The following is a 12,913-nucleotide window of genomic DNA, read 5'->3' as shown; positions in this document are numbered from 1 at the left end:
CACGGGCGGGGCTTCGGGGCGGTGGGCGGGGCGTCGTCGTAATGGGACGGATGGTGGGCAGAACTGCGAGAGACAGTGGGGAGGGGCGGGGCTACAGGATGCGGTGGGCGGGGCTCCGGGGCGGTGGGTAGGATTGCGAGACGTACTAGGAAGCGCGGTGGGCGGGGCTGCGGTAGCGCGCAGGCGCGGTGGGCGCGGCGCGGCGTAGCCATGGCGCACGGTCACGGTCGCTGCTGCTGCTGCGGGGAGGCGGCGGCCGGCGGGGAGCGGGGCGCGGCCTGGGGCCTCTACCTCCGCATCGACCGGCAGCGGCTGCAGTGCCTCAACGAGCGCCGCGAGGGCAGCGGCGCCCTCGTCTTCCGCGCCTGGGAGGAGCGCGGCAACCGCGCCCAGGTGGGGCCGGGCCGGGGCAGAACCGGGCGGCGGGGGGGAGGGAGGGCGGGGGGGTTGAGCGGGTGCTGTGGGTCCCGCCTTGCACCCAGCCTCCCCGAGGTTATCCGCTCCACCGGTCCCTGTGTGCTCCCCGCACCCGCTGCGACACCCGCGTACCTGCGCGGCCGGGGCTGGCCCTGACCTGCGCCTCTCTCTCTCCTCAGTTCGTAGAAAGCGACGATGATGAGGAGCTTCTGTTTAACATCCCGTAAGTCCTTGCCCTGAGCCCCTTAGGCATCATTTCAGCTGCTGGCGGGGCCCGTTCCTCGCCTTTACATGCCCGGGAACAAGGCAGGTCTGTGTGCCTGTAACCAGGGCTGATCTGGAGAGAACCGAGATGAAAAAGCCGTTTCTGTATCTCTCGGCAGGTTTACAGGCAACGTGAAATTAAAAGGAGTAATTGTGATGGGTGAAGATGATGGTACACATCCAGCAGAGATGAGACTGTAAGTAAAAGGAACATCAACTTTGTTGGAGCCTAAACTGAACTGATTGACTCGTAGCTAATGAAATCAGCGATTCTCATGCTGTTGGGTGCCCAAGCACCCACCAAGGGCACGCAGTGTGGGAGCAAACAATGTTACTCTGCAGCACCTCCGTCATTCCAGGGCACCAGGAGGAAAAAGAAACTCACTTGTACAGGGATGAGTGTGGCTACTTGCTTTTTCTCTAGAGAAAAGGGGCGCTGGTTTTAATTAGGTTTGGTTGAGACACTGGCTGTGCATTGTGAAGAAACTGAACTGCCGCTGGCTTAGTGGGCTACAGAAGGATCGATAGGCTGGGAGGGGTTATGCTTTGGAGGGGAGCCCTGAGGAGTGGGAAAGAGGGGCACAAGTGACAGAATGTCCTGCAGCCAGGTGAGGTCTGTAAGGCTTTTGGCAGCAAACCTGCTGTACTGAGCCATGTGGCCTCTCTTAGCTCCTGAACAGAGAGATATCCTTCTTAATACTGCCTTTTGCTTTTTTTTAAATGAAGGAACATTGAGTACTCTGCAGTTCTTGCTTGTGGAGGGAAAAAAATATACCTTTATCAAGGCAACATTGTCCTCTATGTTCCACAAATGTGGATGTGATGCACTGTCAGGGCTCACCTTGCACATGGGAACAGCAGACGCCTGGCCCTGTTGTTGGCTGTGCTGCTCCTTTGTCCTGCTGAGCAAAAGTGCTGGTGCTGAATTTGGCTGTGGCTGTAACTACCTGCTGTAATGATCTGGTACCCAGCTTTCTGCTGGGACAGCTGTTCCCCTGTTTTCCTTTGGTCTGCAGTGTCTAGGTTTCTTCATGTATCCAAGCGGGCTGAGATCTGTATCTCCCCAGCTTTGTTCCTCAGTCTTCCTTGTTAATTTCTTCAGGATGTTGGGTGTTCTGAAGTGTAATGATGCTTTGTGGTGGCATTGGTATTTTCTCCCTCAGAAGACAAAGCAAATGCAGTTCCTTATTCAGAAGAATCCGGGTAGTGCTAATGGATGGGGAGGAAACCAATTAGCTGACCTGTACATTAATAACTTCCTGGATTTCCTCCCTCTCTTCCCAGGTTCAGGAATATTCCTCACATGTCATTTGATGACACAGCCAGGGAACCAGAGCAGACATTCAGCCTAAACCGGGATCCGATGGGCGAGCTGGAGTACCCCACCAAGTAAGAGGGGGACCCACGTGCCTGAGGGGTTGGGGGGGCTGCTCGTTCTGTGCACAGGAGCTGCGCTTTATCCAGCCTGCCGTCATGCTGCCAAATAGTTAGCAGAGGGCGGTTCCTTCCCTTGCTGCCTTCCCAAAGCTGCCTGCAGTAGAATTTGCCTTCCCAGCCCCAGCTCTGTCGTGCCCTTGTCAGGTGAGAGCTCTGGTCTGACCACCTCCTCCCTAGAGCCACGGGGGTGCCAGTGTCTGTGACCCAGGACTTCTCAGGGTGCAGAATCATCCTGGTTCATGTCCCGTGCTCCTGGGCCCGGTGACAGCTTGCTGCTTGCCCACTCACTGCCAAGTGTGAGGGAAGCTGCCTCTCGTGCACCCTCAATCGTTTGCTCCCGAGTCTGACGCAGGTTAGGGTAGGAGCTACATATGGTGCAGGGCCATGGCACCGTGCGGAGAGGAGGTGGCAACGCAGCGGAGTGGCAGCAGCCCGTATGCACAGCTCCAGTTTGTTTTCTCTCAGAAAACTCTGTTTTCTTTCAGAATTGCCCGTTTCTCTAATGTTTACCACCTCTCCATCCACTTTCCGAAGAACTTTGGAGCAGAGACAACCAAGATTTTTTATATAGGCCTGAAAGGGGAGTGGACAGAGGTAGGTGAGAGCAGAGATGAGCAAGACTGTGATAATAGTGTAAAAAGGGCTTTGAATCATAGCTTAATTTGAGTTCTGGTGGTGAGGAAGAAATCGTAGTGTGTGGGGGGTCTGCGATGTAAGACGGGAAGCTGCGCAGTTCATGTCAGTCGGGTGTTTTAGGAGGGACTTGAATTCTGCTCCCCTCTGGACTAACACGTTTGATTTTAATTCAGGCTCATCGCCACGAAGTCACCATCTGCAATTACGAAGCATCAGCAAACCCAGCTGATCACAAGTTGGAACAAATCACCCCACAGACTCACTTCATCTCCTAACAGTGCTGTTGGGAATCTCCCGAAGGCTGTGGTACAAGTGTGCGGATGCGATGGGCTGACTCGGACAGAAACGGCTTCCTGAAGCACTGAAGAGTGTTGGATCGGCTTTACGTTTTGGTCTTTGCCTTGGAAAGCTGGGCGCCGTGTGTGCAATGCCTGTATGGAGGTGGCTGCCGAGGGCAGCGATGCGTTGGGTCCTGCAGAAGGCAGCGGATCCGCTCTGGTAGCGGGACACTTGGTCTTTAGGCAGTGGCAAGCTCGTGTCTGCTCTCGTTTAGTTCTCTGACTGCCAATAAAACACACGCAGAGGTGCAGAGCTGCGGCTGTGGCCTGGTCACCCAGATCCCTGTCCCTGAATGTGGGTCACAGCCCCTGTGTGGCGCTTCCTGTCCCTGGCGGGTGCGGGGCTGAGGGGGATGGCTGCGGGCCGCGCTCGTGCGGTGGGGAGGGGGCGGCGCTCGGTGCCTCCCCGGCAGCAGGGACGGGAAGGGAGCCCGGCCGCTGCGGTAACGGCGGGGCCCCGGGGCCTCCCGTAGCCGCAGCCAATCCCCCGGCAGGCGCCAGGCTTTCCCCGCCCCGGCCGCGGGGCCCCAGCGCGGCGCGGAGGCCGCTGCCAAGATGGCTGCCCCGGGGGCCGGGCGGCGCGTCACTTCCGCCGCGCTGACCCGCGCGCGACCCGGCGGCCGGAAGTTCCGGTGGGAGCGCGTCGGGGAGCCGGGAGGAGCGCGCTGGGCCCGCGGGAGAGGTGCGGGGGGGGCTGCGGGCCGGGGAGGCGGCGGGAGGCCGGGGCGGGCGGGAGAGCCCCCTCGCTGGGGCGTTTAACGGGGGGAGCGGGATCGATCGCCGGCTGGTGCAGCGCGGGGCTCCGTTCCCCGCCCCGGTGCGGTTCTGGGGCCCGGGTGGGTCCCGGCCGGTGGGTCCCGGGTGGGCCCCGGCGCCCTGCGGCCTCGTGCTCGGGGCGGCGGGGGAGCACGCCGCCGGTAACGGGGCCGCTCCACGCAAAGCCCCCCTCCTCCCGGGGGTCGGTGCGAGCCCTCCGCACTCCCAGCCTTTAGGGCACCCCCCTCCCCCCCCCCAGCCCCATTTCCCACAGAAAACCGGCGCCCCCGTTCCAGCCGGGAAGCTCGCAGGGGCGGCCAAGCCGTGCGTGGGGCTCGGGGCCCCCACGGTCCCTCCCGGCCGTCCCTTTCCACGCGGGATTTCTGCAGCCTCCTCTTGCCTTTCCCTCCCGGGTCCCCTCCGGCCGGGGCGGGCCTGCGGGAGCGGGAGAGGCCGGGGCACGTTAATAAACAACAATTAGTGACTTGCCACCCTCCTGATGGGGAACGCAACGGCAGCACCGAGGCGTAACCCCGGGGCCGGGCCGTGGGTTTCCCACTGGCGTCGCTCGTAGGTGTGGGGTGCGATAGCTCTGGGGCTGCTGCTGCAACAGCCCAAATTAGACAAGAGTTTCTCTTCTTTTTTAGAGTGTGTGTGTGCTTTTCTGCAGGCACTGACCCGTGCTGGGGGCTTTATCCTTGCCCTGTTATGTTTTGGCCCCTTAGGCCTGCCTCTGCTTGAGCTGGTTTTGTGGGGGCGGCCGTGGGACCCTCCTGTAGATACCCCAGGAGTGGGGCAGAACCTCCCCCCCTGGGAAATCTCGGGTGTCTCCAAGGGGCAGCCCGTGGGGTGCTTCGGGCAGGCTTGACCCTCAAACCCCCTCCTTTCCCTGAGGCCTCTGTGAATAAGGCAAAGATGTGAGTCTGTGTCTGCTCAGCACATTTCAGCATCTCCATCTGTCATGGAAGATGCTTTTATTTATGGCTCCTCTTGCCAGGATTTTTGGCAGGTGCTGTTTTTCCTGGCTGGTTGTTTTGACCCTGGAGTACACACAAGCACGTGGGCTGTGTGTGTGAGGTTCGCCAGACCCGAGGAGCTTGTTGTTCCCGGTGTTTTTTTGTGAGTCGGGGAAACAGCTGACGAACAGTTGGTGAAACAAGTCGGGCAGGTCTTGGCCCAGGCTGGTAAAGGAGGCGGCTGTTTCTGTTGGGTAAGGCTGTCTGCTGGGGTACCGGGAGGTGGGGAGGCTTCGGGTGGTCCTGTGCCACCCAAAACTCTCTGGGGATGGTGCTTGCTGTGAGATGCGAAGGCTCGAGCAGACCACACGGGCTGATCTTGCTCCCAGCAGCAGCAGGGAGGCTGATCTTATTCCTGGACATGATGGCAGTGCTGTAAACATGCTCTGATCTAATTAATCTTGGGCAGTAAGTGGGGGTTAGTGCCTGTCACGTGAGGAGCGGTAGTTTTAGTGATTTGTGCTGGACTGGAAGCGAACACCATTGACTGTCACGTCTGAAGGTGGTGGTAGCTCTGCCGGAGCCGCCCGCCCCACAGGTGACTGGGATCCGAGAGGTGACAATCAGCCCATCATGCTGGCAGGAGACCGATGCGGTAGAGACAGCAGTGGTGGCCCTGGCTGACCGACCAACGGGGAGGGACAAGGATGCTGTTGCTGGGGGGGGCGCAGGCTCTGGGAGGCAGCGTGGGGCTGGGTCTCAGGCCAGCACCTGAATGCTCCGGTTTATCCCTAAACAGCTCCATAAAAGAGGGCTGAACCTTTTATTAGCGCTGTAAAGCCTGCGCTGCTGCGTGCTGAGGGCTGGCGCTTCCTGCTTCCCCGTCAGAGCAGATGTGGGTCAGGCTTCTCCCCGGCTCCGCTGGCAGCCGGGCAGGGATGCTGAGGCTGCGCGCTGCCCGGCCGCCCTCTGCCCACGTTGTTACCGTCACAGAAATAACTTTGGCTTTGAGGTATAACAGGGCTAATTTTAACGCCTCCAACACCCCGCGCTCGCATCCCCACTCACACGCGTTTGGTGCTGTGACATGGGAATCGTTTGCTGCTTCCTGGCTCTCCGGCGCTGCCAGGCGTGGGACTATCCCAAAGGCTTAAACATCAAGGCCTTCATGTGCTTTTTTAACTTTTCCCCATATAGCTGGTCCCTCTGGAGCAAATAGTTGCCGGAGGGGAAGAGGAGTTTATTTTCCTGCCTTACCTTTGTCCCTCTGTCCCGCAGGTGCCAGTGTCTGAGTCCCTCTCAGTGTATGTGTGGTAACAACATGTCTGTCCCCCTCCTCGCTGACGCAGTGACTGTCTCAGGGGCAGAGCGGGAGACTGCCGCGGTAAGGGCCGGACCCCTCCTGCCTCACCTGCTTCTTCCCTTTTAGCAGTCTCGAAGATAAGTAGCTGCTTCTGCGGGGTTCAGAGGAGCCGTGAGCTGAGCCCGTAATCCTCAGCTCCTCAGATGTACATCTTGGTCCATTAAAGGGGACGCAGGGCCAGCAAGGTCTGATCTTGCCGGGGAAAAGTAACTGTCCTTTGGGCTAGGCTGTTTGTTGCTGGTGCGTGGTCCGGTGCGGAAGCATGGGCACAGCCTCACAGCTCCGTTTGACCTCCCGGGAGGCCAGTGGGAGTTGGATCTGATTTGGCTATTTAAGTTTTTTAAAGCAAATCCCCCAAAGAAAATCCTCTGTCCTTCCCTGGGGCCCAGCAGGCTGCCTTCCCTCTGCTCCCCATTGCTTAGGGCTTGCTCTAGCCTTAGATGAAAAGCCTGTAGGGCTGGGTTTTGTGAGTCCTTGGCAAGCTCAGCCTCTGCTCAGCGTGGTGCCGTGTAGCCTGGTGGGACAATCCTTGGCCCTTTGCTATGCTGGGCAGCCAAGGGGCTGACAACGCCCACAGACCTGGCCGTGACAGCAGGCTTTGTGGCATGATGGCAACGATACGCCTGTTCCACTCATCCGTCATGCTCAAAGCTGCAGAGCCGTGTCATTGGCATCGGCTAATTTCTGCCTCTTTGAGTCTCTCCTAGTTAGTGACTAAGTGGCCTTTTGCTGCTTCCACGCCAGCCCAGCCCTGCCTCTCTCCTAGGCCACCGGCTGTTGCACCAGCTAATTCTTTTTGTTTTTCTGCTTCATTTAACAGGTCATTTTTTTACATGGCCTTGGAGACACGGGGTGAGTATTCCTGGAGCTGGCTCTGACTGCGACGCCTGGTTTGCTGAACGCAGACCTGGGGCTGGCAGTGTGTTGCAGGTGCTGGTGCTGCTTTCCCCGGGGGCAGCTCTGAGATTTGTCTGGGGTTTTGGGCTGGGTCCGATAGCCGTGCCTGCGCCACCCTGGCAGGGAATCGCTGGCCAGCAGCTGTCTGCACTTGAATATTTATGATCCTGGCAGCCCCCCCGCCCCCTGCGGGTTTGGTTTTCTGCTTTCTTTAAGGCAAGCAGATAAGCACTGCGGTTTTTGCAGTCCTAGGAGAGCTGGGAGTCGGGTTGTGTCTATGCGAGTGCAGCTCTCTAATGTGCAAGGCCACCTTAGAGGACAGCGTGAGATACAGCAGTAACAAGACATTTCTCCCTGCACAGCAGGTTCTCTCCCTCCTCCCCTGCTGATGGCAGCTCCTCTGCCTCCAGCTGTGGGGCTTTGTGTGCTGCCTTTGCCCTGCTGCAAAGGAGATCTGTTCACGTTGGGATTCAGGCTGCCAGGGTGGGCAGGAGCTGGTAAAATAACGTCAGGGCACAGGCGGGAGGTCAGCAGCCTTGGAGAAAACCTGTCCTTGGGGGAAATCCCTCACCTTCACCAGCATCCTCCAGAATGCTAAGGCAAGCCTTCAACTCCCTCCTCTCCTCTCTCTCTCCCCAGGCACAGCTGGGCTGATGCTCTCTCCTCCATCCGCCTCCCCTACGTGAAATACATTTGCCCTCACGCGTAAGTGCTGTCCTTGCTTTGGGAAGGGCCTTAGGGGGGGTGGGGGGCAGGGGGGGCTGTCATGCAGGTGCCCACTGCCAGGACTGTTTGGGGAGGCAGACAGTGGCCCGTGCGCTGACCTACCCACGGGGCTGTGCAGTGAGGCTTCCTGTCCTGCTGTGGCCGGTTTGTGCAGGGCTCCAGCCCTGGCATTTTCTGCCTGCAGGCAGAGTGGTTCCCCACAGAGCTGATCAGCACAGGAGCTGCAGCTCTCAGGCTGTTTTCTCCCCGCTCCTGTGCTCCGCCTCGCCCCGATGGCTGCAGTGAAAGCCAAAAGCACTGAGCTCCTTCCCTGTCCCCCTGGTCAGGCAGGAGGGAGCTCAGCAGAAAGGGAAGGAAACACTCCCTGATGTGTCCCCAGTGCCACCAGCAGCCCGTGCAGGGGGGCACTCACCAGGCTGGGAGAGCTCTGCCGCAGCAGCATCCCTGGCAGCAGGGCCTCAGCTTCCCGGTGTCCCATCTCGGCAGCAGAGGCAGCTGCTCTGTCAGCGTCTCCTGGCTCTGCAGCAGCAAATGGGAGAGGGACTCAGGAGCTCTCCTCCCCAGCCGGGCTGCTTGGCAACGCCCTGGAGCTACCAGCTCAGCTGGGATCTGCTAGGGGCTTGTGGATGGTCCCTGGGGTCACCTTGCAGCCCCTGGGCTGGGTCTGGTGGCACTCATCTGTTGCTGTCCCTTGGGAGTGGTGTCCTGCAGCTGTGGGCAGGAGGGCCTGTCACCCCGCTCCCCTCATCTTGGACTGACTTCTCTTGCAGTTGAACTAAAACACCCAAACTGTTTTCTCCGCAGGCCTCGGATCCCGGTGACCCTCAACATGAAGATGGTTATGCCCTCCTGGTCAGTGTTGTGGGTGGCAGGGTGCCCTCCTGGTCAGTGTTGTGGGTGGCAGGGGTGCGTGGGACCCTTTTGGGGGTGTATTTTGGGGCACGAGAGGGATGGAGGGACTGAAGAGCCAAAATCCATTGCCCCGTAGGAGTCAGGGGAAGGGCAGAGCTCACGCAGCTCCCACCTCCCCACACCCTGGGTGCTGGGAGGGGTTTGGGGCTGACCCTGCTTCTTCTCCCAGGTTTGACCTGATGGGATTGACTCCAGATGCACCTGAGGATGAAGCTGGGATCAAGAAAGCTGCAGAAAACAGTAAGAAGCTTTGGGGAGGGGGAAGCACTGCGCTCTTGGATGCCTCTCCCGCACTGGGACAGAAGCCGATGCCTTCCTGCCACCTCTCCTTCCTTTCTGCTCTCCTGTGACCCCAGCCCGCCTTCTCCCTGGCTGAAGCCAAGTGTGTTCAGGCCATGGGACCTCGGGCACCTGCTTCTGCCGGACGTGCTGAGTGTCCTGTGTGCACCCCCAGGCATCGGGTGATGCCCTGCAGCGTCCCCCCGCTCTACTGACCCATTTCTCTGTCTTCTTCCAGTTAAAGCGATTATCGAGCATGAGATGAAGAATGGGATCCCACCCAACCGCATCATCCTAGGGGGCTTCTCACAGGTGAGCTGGGCTGCGGGGGGCTGAGGTGGAGCAGACTGAGGGTTGGGACCCCTCTTCACCCTCTGCAGACCCACCCGCTCCAAGGGAGCATCCATGCAGGGAGGTGGGTGGGCGGTGGGTGCCCCAGGACTGTGGGTTCCCCCCCAGCACTAACTGACCTTCCTCGCCTGCTGCAGGGCGGCGCCCTGTCGCTGTACACGGCTCTCACCTGCCAGCACCAGCTGGCCGGCATCGTGGCGCTCAGCTGCTGGCTCCCGCTGCACAAGGCCTTCCCGCAGGTACCCTGTGCTGCGCCCGCGTGTCCGCTGGGAGGGTCGATGACAGGACGGGGATTTTCCCATCCGGAGTTCGCTGCAGTGAGCCTGGGGCTGCTGGGGCCACAAGGTGTCTGTGGCAGGGGCTTGATCCCACCTCCCTGCTCCTGGCGCCTGGGGAGGGCACAGCAGAGATCAGGGCTCTGCCCCCCATCTGGTGGGGGCACCTGCCGGCTGTGCTGCTCCCCCGGCCTCCTCGCGCCCCCCGGGCAGCAGCTCGGTCCTGGTGGCAGCGTGGGAGGAGGTGTTTGGTGTGAGCAGCTGTCCCACAGCCCTCCTGAGGAGGGGAGCTGCCAGGTGGCGTGTGCTGGGCACACAAATTAAGCACCTGCCCCATTCCCCGCTGGGCATCCCCTCTTCTGGGCACCCCTGAGCAATTCCTTCCTCGCTGCAGGCGGCGAATAACGGTGTGAACAAGGACATCGCCATCCTGCAGTGCCATGGGGAAATGGACCCCATGATCCCCGTCCGCTTCGGGGCTCTCACTGCTGAGAAGCTGAAATCTGTCGTCACCCCCACCAAGGTCCAGTTCAAAACCTACCCCGGCGTGATGCACAGTTCCTGTCCTCAGGTCAGTGCCTCGTGGTGGGGAGAGGGGCCGGGACCGTCGGGGGGCCGGGACCGTCGGGGGGCCGGGACTGTCGGGGGGCCGGTCTCCCCTTTGGGCCTGACCCCGGCACGGTGCGTCAGGCAGGGCGGGGAAGTGGCCGAGTGCAGAACACGCGGGATGTGTTTGTTCCCCGATTCCCTCTGGGGAGGCTGCGCAGCCCCCGTCCCCCTGCGCCTGGGGCAGGGCACGGCGTGACGGGCTCGGTGCTGTCTGCAGGAGATGATGGCGGTGAAGGAGTTCATCGAGAAGCTGCTGCCCCGGATCTAAGCGGAGCCAATCGAGACTGTCGCAGGGAAGGATGCTGAGGTCGCAGCCGCCGATCTTTCCCCCGTGACCTGTCCGCTGCAAACGGAAGCCATGGCACCCCACTGCACCTCCTGCCGCACCCCGGCCCCCGCCTCTCCCCATCTCCTCGCACGGCGTCCTCTCCGGCTGGGGGTGCCCCGTCTCTCCCTGCTGCTCTCGGAGCTGAGATTGGAGCTGTCTAAGGCGAGTCTTCGAGTGGCCTTTTCTCTCCTCCTCTTGCTCCGAGCGGTTTCTGTGGGGGTCACCACCCCCTCAACTCCCCATCCAGGCACCGCGGGGTGTGGGTCTGGCGTGGTGCGGGTGACCTGTTTCTCTTGGGTTTGGTTTTTTTCTTTTGTGACAGTATTAGAGGGGGTGGGACGTGCCCCTGTGCGGCGGGAGGAGTGGTGTGGGCACATGGCAGGGCTGGGGCAACCTCTGGAGCCTTCCGTGGCCCAGAGCCGCCCTCTGCCCTCGGCCTGTCCTCTCCGCGGCTGCTCTCGGCCTCCGCTCAGGCGACTCACGGGTTTTCGGTCAGAGCTCAGGAACCCGGGACTCTCCTGCAAACACCTCACGGCCCAGGGGAGAGGCTCTGCTCTGGGCTGGAACTGCCAAAGGCTGCCCCGTCTCCCGGGGCTGGCAGAAAGGCCCCCGCACAGCTCCTGCACCTCCTGGCACGGGGCCCCGGCCCCTGCCCTGTCGCACACGCACACTCCCCGGCGGGCGGCCATCGGCTGGTGGCAGCTCTGCCCTCCTCGAGATAATCGCCCCCTTCCTCCTTCTCCTCTTGTTGCTTTTACAATCTCCCCCTCAGCCCGGCGGGGGGGTCCCAAAGGCATCTCTCCCTCCCTCAGCCCAGCTCTGCGCCCTCAGAGCCCCAAAGCGCTGCCGTTTACAGCCGGTGTCCGAGCGGCTTCGCCGTGGAGCCCGCCCGGCGCTGGCCTGGTCCTTAATGTCTCTCTTGCTGCTACTTCTCCTTCCCTTTGGACTTGGGCTGGCTCGGGGAGGGAGAGGTGAGGGGAGGGGAGGCCCCCAGCCCCCAGGGATGGCTCCTGGCCCAGCTGGAGGAAGCAGGTTTGCTCCCAGCCATCATCTCACCAGCATCGAACACCTGGGTGCTGCTGTGCCCCTTCCTGCGGGGCGGCGCGGGGCTCCCCGTGCTCCCCAGGGCCGCGGGACAACCCGGGTACAATCACAGCTTCCCCCGGGGTCCCTCGCCCTGCCGGCTGGTGGCTGACGCCAAGGCTTGTCCCCTCTCAAGGCTTGTCCCCTCTCGAGCCGTGGCTGGCTGGGGCGTGGGGCCAGGGCTGGGACCGTCCCCACCAGCAGAGCAGCTCCCCGGGCACGGGGCCATGAATGTCTCCTCAGCGGTGGGCTCCTGGCCGCCCCCTCCCCTCCCGCAGGGCCCAGGGCACTTGCTGTTGAGCAGCACTGCCCTTCTCCTCGCCTCTCCTCCATGGGCTGAGCCCGCAGCACTCTTGGGCCCTTTGGGGCTGGAGCTGTACATGTCTTTTAAAAAAAATACACCACAAAACCCCCCCAGCCTGCAGGCTGCCGCTCCCTCCTGTCCAGCCCCTCGCCCCAGGGCCTCTGCTCGGTGGCCGGTGGCCAGTGGCGGTGGCGGGCTGTGGCCAGGCTCGCAGTGCCAAGGCCAGCACCTCTCCGAGGGCGAGGGCTGCTCCAGGAGGGAAGCGGGGGGCTTGGGGCGGCAGCTGTGCCGCAGCCGTGCCCTCCCCGCCTGGGATGTGCAAAGCAATAACCTGCTCTCCGGGGAGTCGGATCTGTCAGACCCATCCTTTGTTGGTTTCTTGGCTTGGCTTGGGTTGGGGTTGGGGTTTGGGTTCTGGTTTCCTCCCCCCACCCCTCTCCTTAGGAAGTCTTAAGCCAGCAAACCCGCTGCCGGTGTCGGGGGGAGCCTGGCTCTTCCCCTTGCTTGGGGTTCAGTCCTGCTGTTTCTTCTACTTTGTTCGAAAGCTGCTGTCCCCTGCACGGGGGGCTGGCTGGGGCGGGGGGCAGCTCCCCCCCAGGTTACCGAGGGCTGGCGGACGGACAGACGGACCTATTTGACTGTGAACTGGAACCGTGTGCGTGGCGGGGGCCCGGGGCCACCCTGGGCACAGCACGGGTGGCCACGCTGGCCCCTTTGCAGAGCATTCCTGCTCGCTCCCTGCCCCAGCGGCACGCACCTGGCCGGGGCGTGCTGAGGACCTGGGAGGGAGAACGGCTTTTCTCCATTCCTCAATACAGCTTTTTTTTTTTTTTTTTTACTCTTTTTTTTTTTTCCCCCTCTCTTCTTTTTTCCCCCCTTCCCCTCCTCTCTTTTGTCTTCCTTGTAAATGTTTGGGGTTTTTTGTGTGTGTGTTCCACAGAGTCAGAACCAAGGTTAAATAAATCAGAAACCTCTCCCAGAG

General features: G+C 61.3%; 2 protein-coding genes across 2 annotated transcripts; both read left to right on the top strand.

Annotated features, from left to right (window-relative positions):
• The first annotated feature begins 162 nt into the window (after positions 1-162).
• On the top strand, positions 163-3,345 carry PITHD1 (PITH domain containing 1). The gene is made up of 6 exons (XM_055801028.1): positions 163-393; positions 597-640; positions 801-878; positions 1,966-2,070; positions 2,604-2,712; positions 2,928-3,345. The coding sequence occupies exons 1-6, from the start codon at positions 211-213 to the stop codon at positions 3,027-3,029; spliced, it is 621 nt and encodes a 206-aa protein (XP_055657003.1). The 5' UTR covers positions 163-210; the 3' UTR covers positions 3,030-3,345.
• A 369-nt stretch (positions 3,346-3,714) lies between these two features.
• On the top strand, positions 3,715-12,912 carry LYPLA2 (lysophospholipase 2). The gene is made up of 10 exons (XM_055801027.1): positions 3,715-3,774; positions 6,083-6,188; positions 6,988-7,019; positions 7,704-7,769; positions 8,595-8,642; positions 8,872-8,942; positions 9,220-9,293; positions 9,470-9,571; positions 10,002-10,178; positions 10,434-12,912. The coding sequence occupies exons 2-10, from the start codon at positions 6,111-6,113 to the stop codon at positions 10,482-10,484; spliced, it is 699 nt and encodes a 232-aa protein (XP_055657002.1). The 5' UTR covers positions 3,715-3,774; positions 6,083-6,110; the 3' UTR covers positions 10,485-12,912.
• The last annotated feature ends 1 nt before the right edge of the window (position 12,913 follows it).

The sequence above is a fragment of the Falco peregrinus genome, chromosome 3 (genome assembly GCF_023634155.1).
Source record: "Falco peregrinus isolate bFalPer1 chromosome 3, bFalPer1.pri, whole genome shotgun sequence".
In the NCBI taxonomy this organism is placed as follows: domain Eukaryota; kingdom Metazoa; phylum Chordata; class Aves; order Falconiformes; family Falconidae; genus Falco; species Falco peregrinus.
Note: the sequence above shows the minus strand (reverse complement) of the source record. Positions and strands in the feature narration are given on the sequence as shown.